General features: G+C 47.2%; 1 protein-coding gene across 1 annotated transcript in view; it reads right to left on the bottom strand.

Moving 5' to 3' along the window:
• Positions 1-16,072, bottom strand: part of NIM1K (NIM1 serine/threonine protein kinase) — a 78,560-nt gene that overhangs the window by 12,992 nt on the left and 49,496 nt on the right. Inside the window, exon 2 of the mRNA XM_032780820.2 lies at positions 7,114-8,265. Coding sequence (XP_032636711.1) covers positions 7,114-7,405 — 292 coding nt within the window. The 5' untranslated portion in view covers positions 7,406-8,265. The remainder of the gene's footprint in view (positions 1-7,113; positions 8,266-16,072) is intronic.

Genomic DNA, 16,072 nt, shown 5'->3' with positions numbered 1-16,072 from the left:
CTGCCTGATCCACCTTGTCCCCAGTGAGGAAATATAATTATACCTTACACTCACGAGAGCAATTTAAAAATCCTAATCTAGAGAATCCTTATTACTTTGGTGTTTTACTGGGCAACAATTACTGTCATACGCAAAGCTTACAGTATATCGTTTTTCATGACCAGTATGAGTCTTCAGATACTAAAGTGACTGATATTCTATTATGGCAGTTAAGATTAAAGCGTACTTCTTATTATAAGCTGATTTTTCAGCCTCTTGCAGGACTTTTTTTTTTTTTTAAAGTAACTGATCCCCCTGCACAGTACATTTCCCACATCTCATTACAGGATACAAATTTACTGAGAACATTGGAAAAAAAAACAAAAAAACCGAAAAGGCATTTTAAAGCTGAAGTGCCTGATTCTTCTCTCACACTGGTGCAATTCAGACATAAGCTCACTTATGCTGCTGCAGTTACATGGTTGTAAAGTGAAAGGAGACTAAGCCCCACAGCGTTTTGAAAATTTTCTGTCTTAACTTTTGAAAAATATCATTTTCTCTTTTTTGGTGGGTTTTTCTTTTTTTTTTGGCTTCCCGCACCTCCAACTTGTTTGGCTTATAAACACCAAATGATCTTTGTTTTGTTGTCCTTGCTGAGCAAAAGAACCTTTCAGCATTTTTTAACAGGAGTGAAGAGTAACATTATTTCCAATTTTAATAATAAGTGGACTTTCAAGAAGCAGAATATAATTAGAATTTGACCAGGACATCAGGGTAACACCAGAACTCTTGCAAAAAGATCATGAGAATTTTTATAAGCCATAAATGATTTGGACATCTGATTTCTGTCTTAGTCAAAAGACAACTCTTCCAACAGGCCAGTGCCACCTAACACCATGATGGCGCATTGGTTCAGCAAGGTGGGGAATTACTAACATCCCTTTCTGAAGGATGTAAGTGTTTTTGTATTGGTCTCTCACCCAAATACTAACCTGACCTGACTCTGCTTAATTTATGAGAACATATGAGCTAATAAGTAGAGTTAGTTGAAAAATTCTTCTCCCCCCGGAGAATGTTGACTTCTCATCAAAATTTGTAACCCCTTTAGGGTTGAAAATTAAAGAATGAAAACTGTCAGCTAAAGAGAGCCCAAAAAAATTCAGCTTTGGGGTGAAAAAAAAAACCCAAAGTGTTTCAAGGAAAGCAGATTTCCCACAAAATTTTTGTTTACTTGAACCCCAATTTTCCATCAATACAAAGCTTCAGTGGAAAATTTTCAGCAAGCCCTATTTGTAGGCCAAAGTGATATCTCTCCAGGATTCAGTAACATACATGCGGGCCCAGACCAACCTCTGACCCTGATGTCCTCCCTGCTTCTTCCTTTCCTAGGTATTCCCTTTATTGCTGTGTGATTGAGCAACATTTTTAATATCAATGACAAGATACTGCTTCCCCTGGAAAGCAAACTCACTGATCACACCAACAAAGCAAGCAACATATTGTGGGTCACATGAAGCAGATACACTGTTCACTGGCACTAGAAGAGCTAAGAAAATAGAACAAAAGCCTCACGCATGGGGAAAGATAGAGGGTTTGCAAACCTTTAGAATATGTATGTATTCTGTATATGTATAGAGAAGAGAAGAATAAAAAGTCAGAGTGGGAAGGGCTTGGGGCTTTAAAACATCTCTTGGAGTGGATGGAGAGTGAATACAAGAAGGAAAGGGAAAGATGGAAATGAGGATCAAAAAGAGGAGAAAGGGATAGAAGAGCACAGGGAAAAACGAGACGTCTTAGAGAGGGAAAGTGGTGTCTCTTCCCATTGTTTTCAGGCAATGGTAGAGTGAACTCTTTTTTATGAACATTGATTGAATCCTAATTGAAATTTACATATGTGTGTCATAGGTTTTATACTAAAGCTGTGACATTCAGGAATCACAGTGAGAGATTTGTCTTTGTTTCCCTGCACCAGTCACCTGACACAGATCAGTGTTTCAAAAGGTTCTTACCTTTGTCACATGGCAGAAATCAGCATCCACTGATTGTGGTACCTACTCTTTATTTACCAGAAATTAGAAAGACTAGAAATCTACAATGAACATTGTTAAAGCCTGTTCTTTGTATATATTTCCAGAATCTTGAATTTAAAAGCTGATGCAGTTTAGCATTTTTTGCATCTCAGCCAATAAATGACTCCTGAGAGTGACCGAGTAATAGCCCCTATTCCAAGTTTTCATGCAGCTGTTGATTTGGAAGTCATAGCATGGTGGCACCATTCCACCAGGAGTGAGTTCTGCAATATAAATGCTAATGATCCCCAGCTACTTTGCAGTGTGCAGTTTGATTTTGCAATGCACAGCAGAGAATATTGGTGTAAGAAAATATTAAAACCTGGGGCATAACTGATACCTTGGTGACATTCACCTAAGAATGTATGGACTGTAGCAGGCCTCCGCTGTAGTGGACTATGGTAGTTCTGCTATACTGGATGTTGGCAGCTAGAGAGTGGACACACAGAGGGCCTCAGCATCCCTGACTGTAGCAAAAGTGGGCCCAGGGCCTGTTCTGAATTCACCATTGTGGACAGGACATTAAGGGGCAGAGTTACATAGATCCAGTGGACACAACTCCCTATGTTGGGATTGTGCAGAAGTCACAGCTCCTAGTCCAGTCTAGGAATTGGAGTCACAGTTGTGGAGAGGCTGTAGAGGGGCACTGTTGCCTTTCTCCCCCCCCAGCCCTACACAGCATGACACTGATGCTTTCTTGTCTACTAAATTCCACCTTTCTCAGGCCTGCCAGAACTGGGAGGGGGGAAGGCGGAAGTAGAGCGGTGCAGACACAGCCTGGCAAACTGAATCCTCTTTTCCAAATCAGTGCACCTCGCACGTATCCAAAGGTTGTGTGCACCCAGACCTTGGCTACACTCTCAACAGGGTTCATTTACAACTTGCTTGAATGTGCCTATCACAGTTTGTGGCTCATAACAGTTATGTCTCCTGACGGCTGTAATTCCTTGGTCTAATTTCAGTTGTTGGGTTTAGTGTGTGGGTGCCAGGTAGTGTTGGCAGCCTGTGATATACAGGAGGTCAGATTAGACGACCTTGTGATCTCTTCTGGCCTTACATTCTATGACTCTCTCCCTAAAGGAGAAAATAGGCATCATCCTGTGCACACAGAAAAGTGACCATCCGCAAGATCTGCTGCACAACACGCAACTGCTGCTGAGGGTACGTCTACACTGCAACTGAACATTCATAGCTGGCCTGGGCTCATGGGGCTCAGGCTATGAGGCTGTTTAATTCAGGGCCACCCAGAGGATTCAGGGGGCCTGGGCAAAGTGATTTCAGGGGCCCCTTCCATAAAAAAAATTGCAATACTACTATTACAGTCAGGGGCCTGAGGGAGAGGGCTAATATACCCACCATCTAAAGCTCCCAACCACCTCCCCCCCCGGGCATCTGGGAAATAAACTTCTGTATTTGGCACAAACCAGTTTTGAGAAAATATTCTTTACAAGGTAATCACTGGTTCTCAGCATCAGCTAGTGCTAAAAGCACTAAAGCTATCTAAAGGGTTGGCAAATATTTTCCGGTAAACTTTTTGGATCGAAAACTAGGGAGTTTTAAAAAGCAGAAAAAAAATCACAGACAATGTCTGCTTTTCTTCAAATTTGTTGTGTTTTTTAATTGAAAAGCTGAAATTAGTCTGCCAAAACCTGAATATGGTTTGAGGTTCAGAAGTGTGTGGCCAAATATTTGTGCTTGCTGTGTTTGATTGTTTAAAGAAACATAAAATTCTGCTTAAAAAATACCAAACTTTTGAACCACTCAGCTTGTGACCAAACCTTGAGCCCATCCAGTCAGAGATTTTTACTGGTTTCTGATACTCTGCTGGCTCCTTTGACTCATGTCTGTCTCCAATACTTTGGGTTCATTTAGGTTAGAACATAAGAAGAGCCGTACTGGGTCAAACCAAAGGTCCATCCAGCCCAGATCCTGTCTACGACAATGGCGAATGCCAAGTGCCCCAGAGGGAGTAGACCTCACAGGTAATGATCAATGATCTTCTCTTGTCAACCATCTCCAACCCTCTGACAAACAGAGGCTAGGACCCCATCTCTTACCCATCCTGGTTAGTGGATTTGTCTTTAGTATAACTTATGTACACACTCCATGAACTGAGCATTTGAGCTTGTTCCAGAATCTGGGATGAGCCTATGTTGTGAAAACTGAAATGCTCAAATAGCACATGCATGTGAATGGACACAGCGAGTGCAACATTAATTAACCAGGGGTTTTCAAACTGGGGATCGGACTCAGGAGGTCACAAGGTTATTATGGGAGTCGCGAGCTGTCAGCCTCACCTCAAACCCCGCTTTGCTCAGCATTTATAATAGTGTTAATATATAAAAAAGTTTTTTCAATTTGTAGGGGAGGGGGTCGCACTCAGAGGTTTGCTGTGTGAAGAGGTACCCCGGATAAAAGTTTGAGAACACTGAATTAATCCTCTGAAGCCTCAGGAATGCAGGGGAGGGAGTCTCCCTTAGTAGGGTTGGGAAGGAGCTAGGTGGTGTGGATATTGCTCTTCTCATGTGATCCCTCCCTAGTGGCTAATTTTAAATGAAGCTACCTCTCCTGACATGAATCTCTCTTGGCACTGAAATTAAATATAGATATAATTTGGCATTTGAGAAGTGAAAGAGATGGTAAGCCCTAATGGAAGCTAAGGTTGGCTCTTCTGCAACCTCAAATTGCTGAATGAGCTTTAGGTAGGGAAGGCTGTGCCTCCCAAACAGCCTGGCTCTGCCCCTATCCGACCCCATCCATTCCTGGCCCCAACTGCCCCCCCCTCAGAATCCCGACCCATCCTGCTCCTTGTCCCCTCACCCGTCGCCGCCCCCATTCGCGTCGACTTGGGCACGAATAGGTCCCACCCTCCCCCCCAGACATACATTCGTCTAGTATCAAGCCAATCAGCCAAATCCTCAGAGGCCACCGCTCAGTACGGCGGTCCCAGAGACGCCCAGATGCACCACTGGGCATCTGCAGGGCTGGGGTCCCCTATCCCGATAGACTAGCGGCGAGGATCTCGGCGCTGGGTCCTGAGCGCCCGCCAGAACGCTACCACGATCTATAGCCTCACAGCCGTTCCAAATGTCTGCCCTCCCATTCTGCCCTCTCCTGTCCCGGGATACCCTTCGCCTTAGTCAACGCCCAGTTCACATCCAATCTCTTACCCCGCCCCCCCCACCCTGGAGCCTCAGCGCGTGGCATCCAGGAGTGTCCCTGAACAGCGGTGCAGCGTGGCTCCGGTGGTGCCTGAGCCCCACCCCGCTCAGAGCCACATGGTAAGGGGAGGAGCTGCTCGGCCTGGAGCTTGCAGCCCCACCCCCTTACCATGCGGCTCTGAGCGGGGCGGAGCTCAGGGGCCCCGCCATAGCCACGCTGCACCACTGTTCAGGGACGCTCCTGGATGCGCTGAGGCTCCAGGAGAGGGGCAGAGGCAGGGTTGGGCCAGGGCCGGGGCGGGAGCCTCAGCTGTACTCTTGGGGGGCCCTGAGGAGGCCGGGACCTGCAGCAAATTGCCCCACTTGCCCCCCCTCTGGGCGGCCCTGGTTTAATTGTGGTGTAGATGTTTGGGCCAGGACTGAAGCTGAGGCTCTGGGACTCTCCCTGCTCACTGGCTCCCAGAGCCTGGACTCCATCCAGCCTGAGTCCAAACATCTATACTGCTGAAACAGTCCTGTAGCCTGAGCTCTGTGAGCCCGAGTCAGTTGACACAGGCCAGTCACGGGTGTTCAATAGCAGTGTAGACATTGCTATAGAGCTAGATGCTCTAAGGGTACCCAGCTACTCATGTGGACTGGTGCAGGAAGCAAGAATAGTAAGATGGTGCCCAAGAGAAAAAATTGAGACCTTTGGCTTTGACCAAAACACAATTGAAAAGGCTGTTTTCCCCAAAAGGGCTATTGTTCGCTGCTGTAGCATTGGTCACATTGCACTGTGGCAAAGACAGCAACCTGTGGCTTCACCATGCAGACATACAACCCTAGTGCCGGGGGCTAACTTCACAACAAAAAGGGACTAAAATGGACACATTCACTCAAAACGAAAAAGAAGGAAAGCTGAGGTTAGCATTGACATTTGGGGCTTAATTCAGCTCTCACATTGCTGCAGATGCCACTGGCTTCAGTGCGGTTTGGGCTGGTGGTTTTCCCACCTTGCTCCATACAGGGCCCACACAAGCTGCAGCAGGTCAAAAAACTTCCCCCTTCTGAGAGTTTGGCTTTACTCATAAAAGGAATTCAAAATGAAGTAACACAGGAATTACGGGGTGAAATTCTTTGGTCTGAGTTATGCAGGAGGTTAGAGCAGGTCTCATTACAGTCCCTTCTGGCCTTAAAATCTGTGAATTATGAAAACCTAGCTGAAGTCTCTCCCCAGGCCTGGATGCTCCTAGCATTCCTCTCTGAGAACGGCTACTCTTAGGCTGTCTCTTCCTAGAAGGCCACTCCCATCTCCCTCACTTGTGGCTGGGGCAATAAAGTACTGAGTGAACAAAACACACATAACATTTCCCAGCAGGCTCATCGTTACCTGTATGCAACAGCCTTGCCTACACTAAGGAAATTATCTGTAAAAAATTCCTGCTGTTGCTAACACTAGCTCCGCTGGTTTGGAGCAAGGGTTGCAGAGCAATACTGATCAGGAGGACGCTGGGGAGAGGCACAATCCCTCCAAGTGCTCCAAAGAATTCAGTGGTATGTGCACACAGAACCACTCTTTAATGAGCTGTATTGTGAGACGTGGGGGCAGGCCCAAGGCTCCATTTTATTTGGGGTGTTTGGAAGCCAAGGGATGCAGCCTGTGCAAGCCCTGGAACACAGAGACTGCAATTTTCCTTGAATCTGGCACAGAGGTGCTAGACAGAGGAAAGATCCTTCCCCTTTTCAATGGTAAGGGATAATCTAGTCCTAAGCATTTACCTGTGTCCCTGCCTATGAATATATGTTGCCACAACTGTATAGGTATGTAGGATTCACACACTGCCTTTCATTCCAAAGAACCCTGCACCATATATCTACACAGCATCACCACAATCATAACATGTGTTGCAAACGGCATTGCCTACCTTTGGTTAGAGAATGAATTCCAAGCTTCACTTGTGAGAAATTCCCACTCCCTATTTCCCCTCTCACTCGATAGAATCCAATCCTCTTCCCCAGAGTTAATTCCTTCACCACCTTTTCATCCTGGGACATATCCTGGGTTAGCTTCTCAAATGGGGTCAGCCTGCGCTTCCTGCCCTCTTCATCTTCTCCGTAGCACTCAGCCCGCCCGTAGTCCTCTCCGCTGTCCTCACGATTCCATCTGGCATATCGGTGGTTTCCAAGATCTCCGCCATTCATATAGCTTGTTGTCATAGTCCACAGAGCAATCACATTTCCATTTGGTTTAACAAGCTGTTCCAGTGGAATACAATCCTGGACATAACAGAACTGTGATAACCTGAACAAAAATTGCCAGAGGTCCAAAGATCAATGTGGAAATGACTTAACAACCAAATTTGCCATCATATATATATTGCTGGTTCTAGCCAAAATCAGAAGTAAAATTAAAAGCCAATTGGCTTTAACCTCCAGTGAGCAATTTTAAAACCTTATTTGTAAGATAAAAAAGGCTTGATAATTAAAGCTGTAAATTGTACATATACAAAAGCAAAGCATCCATTCTCAATGGAGTGCAAACAGATGCAATACATTTGACACTGCTTTAACTTTCAGGTTCTAGTTTGCTGCCCTGAAAACACTGACATGCACACCTCAGACTGGTAGATCAATAACTACTTTGAATAAGTCCAAAAACTTTCAGATCCTTTCGAACAGCTAACCTTCGGTAGGATTTGATGCAGTCCTTCTTGGTTCAAGGCTCAGTCCAAAAGCTGAAAGTTGGATTTTCCTTTGATTCATTTTTCAGCCAGCAAGCTTTTCACTGTGATTTGGAAATGCCTGACCTTTACCTTGCAGCCCTGCTGTAAAATGCTTGCCACTGATTTGTTTAATTTCCATTGCTACTTTGATGTGCAGAACTGCTGCTGGAGGATGTTGGAGCAGTATAATCTGTGCACTGGAAAAAGAAAAGCTGCACCTCAGTCTTCTTCGAGTCACATGGAAGGAAAGCACAGGATTAAGTAACTGCAATGTCACTTTAACCCTCCTTTATTTAGACGAGCCTTCTTTAAAGCCTTGAGCCTTCTCAAAATTTTGCAAGACGCATTGTCTTCCTAAGAAGAGAGATGAAGAAAGTCATTAAACCCTTTATACAAATAGCCTCATGTTTCACTGAGTTACATTATAGCATAGATCATTTACCAATTTTATTTCCACAGTCCACACTGTTTGGTTTTGACACATATACAAATTACAGCTTGTACTAAAACAGACTTACAAGCAATCACTTAACATGATAATAGTAAGATGTTCTTTCCTCTCTACCTGCTGATAACTGGGCAGGAAGAGGAATTTTATCAGACACTGTTAATCATTTGTATACCCAGCAGTACCAGTTTGTGCACAGAAGGCGTGGAAATGTTAAAGAAACGGCTGCCTCTAGCCTCCCTTGCCCATACACAGACACAGGAGCAATATCCTTACATAACTGATTAAATAGAATTAGATCAACAAAATGATTATCACTTTAAGTATGTGGAGTCTGTGATGGTGAAGATGCCCCAATGACTCAAGGCCTTGAGTTTTGGCAGATCTAAGGTATCACATTTAAAGGGGTGTTATCATTCATGTCCTGCATATATTGCAGGATGAAGCTGGCTGGCTCAAAGACAAGTTCCCTGTGCCACTGGGGATAGGTGGAGAAATGGAAGGTATTGTGGATAAGGCATTAGACTGGGAGTCAGGAGACTTGGTTTCTCTTCCTGCTTTGCTGTTAGACCTTAGACAAAGCCACATCACCTCTCTGTGCCCCAGAAATGATACTCATCTTCCTTTGTAAAGAGCTGAAATGTGCAGTAGGAACTAGGTATTATTATTTAATTAAACTCCTGACAGTAACCCAACCAAAATCTTTATTATATCATAGCAATATAGGTGCTATTCATCACTAGGTTCTGACTCTCTGGCGTGGGTGCACAAGAGTGGTGAGAGGGCACAGATAACCCACCCTTCCTTCCCTTGTGCAAGTGCTATGGGAGCAGTCAGGGTGTCAGGGCTTGCACTTCAGGAGCACATGAGAGCACAAGCTAACACAGGGATGCCGAATAAGGAGTGACTAGAAATATCTCTACATTGCAATAAAACACCCATGGCTGGCTTGTACCAGCTGACTTGGGTTTGTGGGGCTCAGGCTAAGGGGCTGTTTAATTGCAGTGTAGACATTTGAGCTTGGGCTGCAGGCCAAGCTTTGGCAGCATCCCACCTCACAGGCTCCAGCCTGAGCCCAAGCATCTACACCACAATTAAACAGCTCCTTAGCCCAAGGCATCTGGCACAGGCCAGCTGCAGGTTTTTAATTGCAGCACAGACATACCCTAGATGGAGCATAGCTAGGGCCCAGCCCACCCAGAATCAGCTGTAGGTCTGATGCTGGGGACAGAGCATATGCTGCACCAGTAGGGCTTGCTCCCTTTTAAAAAGCACTCACTGGGTCCTTAAACAGAGGTGCAAAACCATTTTAAGTATGCTCCCCTCAGCACCCAGGCTCTACCCTGGATATTTCTGCTATCTGAGGCTGCCAACATGAAGTTCTGCTTTGCTGTCAAAATTATGTTTGTTGGAGTCAGAGAGCAGAAACCAGAAATGCAAAAACAGATTCACTAAGGTGCTAATGGGAAGGAAAATTAACCACAGAAATCTAGCTCATTATTATGCCTGTCAGCTCATTTGGCAGCCTGTGTGAAAGAATCAGCCTACTTATACTGATGGGGCACACAGAGGATACTCAAAAGTAAAGGCCATTTTCTGCAAGAATTACCTAAGCTTTTGCACCAATCAGCTGTACAAAGAGCTGAAGAAAATCCTTCTTATGGCCTGTCAGACAGACCTATGTGAACAGTTCTTGTGTAATGTTCATTATGGGCAAAGAGAGGCCAGCTAGAGGGGTGTATATGGAAGCTCAATATCATGGCTATGAGAACGCTTTAACCCAGAGCTCTCTGTCTGTTCAGACAAAGAGGAAACTGGGTCAAGGCATTGTTAGCACCAGGTCCTTCTGCAATTTACGCCTACTAAATATTTGCTTGAGCCCAAAGATGGCCATTTTTAGAACACAGCCTAAAATTAATTTATTTTTCCAGCACTCCTGCTAATTGCAGGACCTGCAATCTCCTGGCACTTAGCCCACTGGCTAGGGTTCCTCAGTCCTTTAAGACGAGCTATTTCAGTGCTGCAGGAGCTAATGGTGTATATTTTCTTCATCTGTGGGCAATGTTGACTTACTCTTTAATCTAAATCATGTAGAACAGTGGTTTTCAACCTTTCTTCAATTGCAGAGCTCTAAACAATTTTGAATAGAGGTGCAAACCCTTTTGGAAATCTTAGATAATGTCTGCAGACTTCCAAGGGTCTGCAGATCACAGGTTGAAAACCACTGTTTTATGGTAATGGCAACCTTTCATGGACCCCTCAGGCATAGTCTGTGGACCCCCCCACCCCGGGGTCTGCAGACCACAGGTTGAAAACCACTGATGTAGAATGCACCCAAATACTGTGGTGGAGGGGTACTTCCCAGATGCCTATAATAATAAATAATACTAATTTCAGGAAAGAGACAGACAGACTGAGAGACTGACATTACCACAGCCAGGAGCCACATGTACTGAAGGGCAACTTATTCCCCAAATACTTCAGTGATCCACAACAGTTGGCCAGCCTGCTGTCTGTCTGATTTAGCTCATTGCTAAGAAACAATACTAGTGCTATTAGAGCCACCAGCAAGACAAAAGGAATGAAGGCATCAAACTTTAGGAAATCTTCAAAGCCAGCACTGCTATGTTAGTGTTTGACCCCATTATTCAAACATGTACACCCTCAATCAGTGACGCCACCGGCATTTGAGGGCTCGGCTCAAGCCTTACATCACATTAGAATGAACAGAAGAAGGAGAAAGCCAACAATGAAAATATTTTTAACTTGCAAATACTATGTAGGTCAATATTTTTCAGACTTGGATGCATAAACATAGGCTTCTAAATCCATATATTGGCATCTGTAATTCCTTCTGCTAGGTGGAGTTGGCAGCAACAAGGGATGGATTCAATATCCAGGGGTTCCTCTGAACAATACAACACAGAATCGGCTTGAGCTCCCACCCAGTAATCTGGGAAAATTAACCACCACTCCATGGTGCCTCTAGGAGGCAATACTTCCCCCACTTGCAAGCACTGAGTCTGTGTATAGCAGAGAAAACTTTTATGAAAAGGGGAAAGGAACCTGGCATTAATTTGGGAAAACATCATAACCATGATTTAAACATAACTGACCATGAGCAAAAGTCCCCCCATCCCCCCAGCCCATAGTACATTAGGCAGTGTCCTTTGCCTTCATTTCTCACTTTGCAGTGTGATAGTCGAACCGACCTGAGTTCTCTGATATTGATATGCAGGGAACGATCTGGACCAACAACCTTGAGTCCTGAGATTGCCCAGGTCCGAGGTGTTGGAGACCACGGTCCACTGATGAGGCTGGAATTCCTTCCATCACCGACGTGGGATCTGCCATCAGATGAGAGATGACAGGACACTGTCTTAAATCCTGACCACTCAGTCCATGCTGTGCCGGTTGGGGTCATAGACCAATGCCAGCCACACCTGTATGGGTCTGAGGCGGAGTCGTGCATGCCAGACCAAGTACGTACATGCTGCCAAGTGGCCCAGCTGTCTCAGAAACGTGTGGGTGGTGGTGAGCGAGTGGGTCCATAGGCCCAAGATGAGATTCACTATGGCCTGGAACTAAGTCTCTGGGAGGAAGGCACTGGCCTGAGTGGAGTTGAGAACTGCTATGATGAATTCTATGCATTGACTCTTTCTTGTTTATTATCAACTCCAGGTCGCGACAGGTGGAACAGACCAGATAAAGATGCCTCCACATCTGATCTGGGGACCAGCCCCTTATCAACCAGTCATCGAGGTACGGTATATTTGGACTCCCCAACGTTGCAGGTAAGCACCCACTGTCACTAGACATTTTGTGAAGACTCTTGGGGTTGATGAGAGACCAAAAGGGCATCGCCGTGAACTGGAAGAGGTGCTGGCCCAGCATGAAACGGAGGAAGTGCTGGTGCCCCGGGAAGATAGAAATGTGTGTCCCTTAAATCGAGGGAGGCGTACCAGTCTCCCAGATCCAGGGACGGAATGATGGAGGCCAGGGAGACCATGTGAACCTTCAACTTCTTGAAAGACTCGTTGAGGTGATGCAGGTCTAGGACTGGTCAGAGGCCCCCCCCTTTGCCTTCAGAAGTAGGCAGGAGTAGAATCCTCTTCCTTCTCTATTCCGAGGAACCTCTTCCTCTGCCCCCAGGCGCAGGAGGTTTTCAACCTCCTGAACGAAGAGTTGCTCATGAGAAAGATCCTTGAAGAGGGACAGGGAAGGGGACTGGGAGGGATGGTTGGCTATAAATTGCAGGGTGTATCCTGAAAAAACTGTACTGAACGCTCAGCGGTCCAAGGTGATACCAGACCAGGCTGACTGGAAAGGGCAAAGGTGGTTGAGGAAGGAGGGGAGTGGATCCAGTACGTTGGCTGGGGGATCGTCCTCGAGCGCACCTCAAAATGACTGCTTCTGGCCTCCCTGCCTTCTGGAAGGGTCAGGTTGGGCAGCCAAGTGCGAAGAGGACAGGAAGCATCTCTTAGGCCCTGTAGAGAGGGTTTATTGGGATTCGTCTCACTCCGGGCAGCAGGGAACCACACCACCTCCCTTAGTCCTTGTACGGCCCAGTCGGGCCGCAGGAGTCCTGGCGCAAGCAGTCCAGCAGGAGGCTGAGCACACACAGGTAAGAATTAGCAGACAACAAGCCCAAGCCCTGGTTCAGGGCGGGGCAGTAAAGAGTCACAGCTCAGGGCCTTAGGCAGGGGTTGAGCAAACAGAGGTACCCGTTAGCAGTTACTAAGCCCAGGCCCTGGGTCAGGGCGGGGCAGCAAGTAGTTCAAGGATCAGGCCCTCAGGCAGGGGCTCAGCAAACAGAAGTAAATAGTACACTCAGGCTTCAGGCTGCGAGTGGCCTGGGAGAGGGGGAGATGGCACCCAAGTGTTGGGTTACAGGGGGGGACACAGGCACTCCCACTCCACTGTGTCCCAGCCCGTGGCCCTAGCCGTGGCCAAAGGCCTGCTGCTGTGTCAGTGGGGATCCTGGCTGCAACACACTGACATGGGTTCTGCAAGTGTTGCAGCCAGACTCATGCTAATTCCCATCTCCCGCTCTGGAGGTACCTGGGGCAAGGTGGTGTCCTCAGGGGAGTCGATCACCATTGGATCCTCGGGGTAACTGGCGAGGGGTAAGCTCAGCGACTCTTCTGTAGCTGGGGAGGAGTAGGCTCAGCGACTCTCCCACATGCTGATCTGTCAAGTATCAGCCGGTCAGGCCAATCTCCAGGTCCGCCGCTGGTTGCTGGAGTCTCCCCAGTGGGAGCTGGGCCAGAGGTGTCTGGCCTCCAGTGGCTGCCTCTCAAGTGAGCTCTGGGGTTGGGCTCTTATACTTCCTGTCCGGCCTCTGGGGGGCAGGCTGGGAGTGCTCTGGCTCCGCCCACTCTGGTGTCCAGCAGAGCTCGTACCTCTCCGGGGCACCGGGGAACCACACCGCCTCCCTACAGGCCCTTTTGTCCTTGTCCTTCCACCTGTAGGAGCCTGACCCGGGACCTCCCAGGACTGCATGGAGGAGGAGGAGACAGAGGTCGGAACAGCTTCCTGGACTGCTGAGGGGTGTACAAGCCCAGGGAGCAGAGAGTGGCTCGGGAGGCCTTGAGCCCAGGGAGCCTGGAGTCAGCTTGTAAAAGAGCCCCAAACCCTCAAATGGGAGGTACTAGATAGTGGCCTGCTTTCTCCTGGGACAGCCCAGAAGCCTGCAACCAGGAGCTGTGTCTCATGGCCACCACCAATGTGACCATCTGGAGAACTCTCCGGGCCACCACTGTGCCTTCACTCACTAACGCGGCAAACTCTTGGGCACGATCCTGTGGGAGGGCATCTGTGAACTTATTAAGGGAGTCCCACAGGTTAGAGTTATAATGTCCCAGCAGGGCCTGGTAATTAGAGACCATAAACTGTAAGCTGGCCATTGAATAAACTTTCCTGCCAAACAAGTCTAGTCTTTTGGCATCTTTACTTTTTGGTGTTCTGCTGACGTGGTCCTGTCTGTCCCTTTCACTCATCGCAGACATGACCAGCGATGCTGCAGGGGGATGAGTATATAGATACTCAAAGCCTTCACAACCTCCTCAGGCAAGGAGTTCCACAGGTTGACTGTGCGCTGTGTGAAGGACTTCGTTTTATTTGTTTTAAACCTGCTGCCCATTAATTTCATTTGGTGGCCCCTAGTTCTTATATTATGAGAACAAGTAAATAACTTTTCTTATTCACTTTCTCCACACCACTTATGATTTTATATACCTCTATCATATCCCCTCCAGTCTCCTCTTTTCCAAGCTGAAAAGTCCTAGCCTCTTTAATCTCTCCTCATATACAATCCATTCCAAACCTCTAATAATGTTAGCTGCCCTTTTCTGAACTTTTTCTAGTGCCAGTGTATCTTTTTTGAGATGAGGAGACCACATCTGAATGCAGTATTCAAGATGTGGGCATACCATGTGGCCAGGGAACTAGGTTGTGGTGCTGGGGTCCGAGGTCACAGTGATGGGGACTTGCACCTGCGGTCCGGTGACTTGGAGTGTTCTGCCAGTCTACGTTTCTGCAGCACCCCGATGGTTTTCCCCTTTGGTGCCGCGAGCTGAGCCATTTTGGGCACCTGCGGTGCCAGTTGGCCTTGCTCTTTAGCTGCCAGAACCACTTCAGGCATTGAAGGCCCCATAACTAGCTGGGAGTCCTTGCCACTGCCTGGGGTGGGGTGCGGGTCCCTGGCCAGGCTCGGGGGGTCCGACCTCGGCGGTATCCCCGTGAAGCCCTATAGTGGATGCATCGCCTGACATAGGTCCTTTGCCTGAAGCCCCTCTGTCCTTCAGTGCCGTTGGGCTTTGCTTCTTCTGCCTCTTCTTAGGCACAGGCGAGATGGAACGGTGTTGGGCTGAGTCCGGTGTTGGTGGTACACTGTACACAGAGGCCAAAATGCTGGGTGTGGGTGCTGCGGTGGAGGGTTCCAACGCCGGACAAAGAGCGGCTGCCAACAATAACGCCCTCAAGCAGATATCTCATTCCTTCTGAGTCTGCAGGCAAAAGTTTTTATAGATGCAGCACTTGTCTTTTCTATGGCTTTCTCCAAGACACTGAAGACAGCTTTCGTGAGGTTCACTGATCGGCATGAGCCTCCTGCATGACGCACAGGGTTTAAATAAAAAGTCCCAACTGAGACTCCACTGACTAACTAACACTATCAACTAACTACAATGAAACTATGTACAACAACAATGAAACAAAGTCAATGGAAAAACTGCTACTGCTCTTGCGAAGCAAGGCAAGGTGCTCCAACTAACCATCACAGGTGGTAAGGAGGAACTGAGAGGGCACAGGGCCAGAAGTGCCTGATATACCGCCACATGGGAGTGCCACTCCAGAGGGCGCCACAGCTGGCCCTATGGATATTGCTAAAGTAGAAATCGTCAACAACTGTGCACAAGGGTGCACACACACCTAAAATGGAATCGACGTGAGCAAGCACTAGAAGAAGAAATTGCCGTAACCGTCACACTTGGTCTGAAAACTTTGGTCACTGTTTTTTAATTTCACGGCATATAATGTGCTTGTTGTATAATGAAAATGGAGCAGTTTCTGCACAGATATATTTTTAAACTGTAAATACAGAAGAACACATGAGATGGCCTAATACAGTACAGACTTTTGGTGCCACAGAGATCTTTAGGAGGTCATTGGTGATTGGCTCCCCTCCTTCTGAGATCACAGGTCTGGCAGGCT

This window comes from Chelonoidis abingdonii, chromosome 6 (assembly GCF_003597395.2).
Source record: "Chelonoidis abingdonii isolate Lonesome George chromosome 6, CheloAbing_2.0, whole genome shotgun sequence".
Lineage (NCBI taxonomy): Eukaryota > Metazoa > Chordata > Testudines > Testudinidae > Chelonoidis > Chelonoidis abingdonii.
This window is presented reverse-complemented; position numbering and strand designations above follow the sequence as displayed.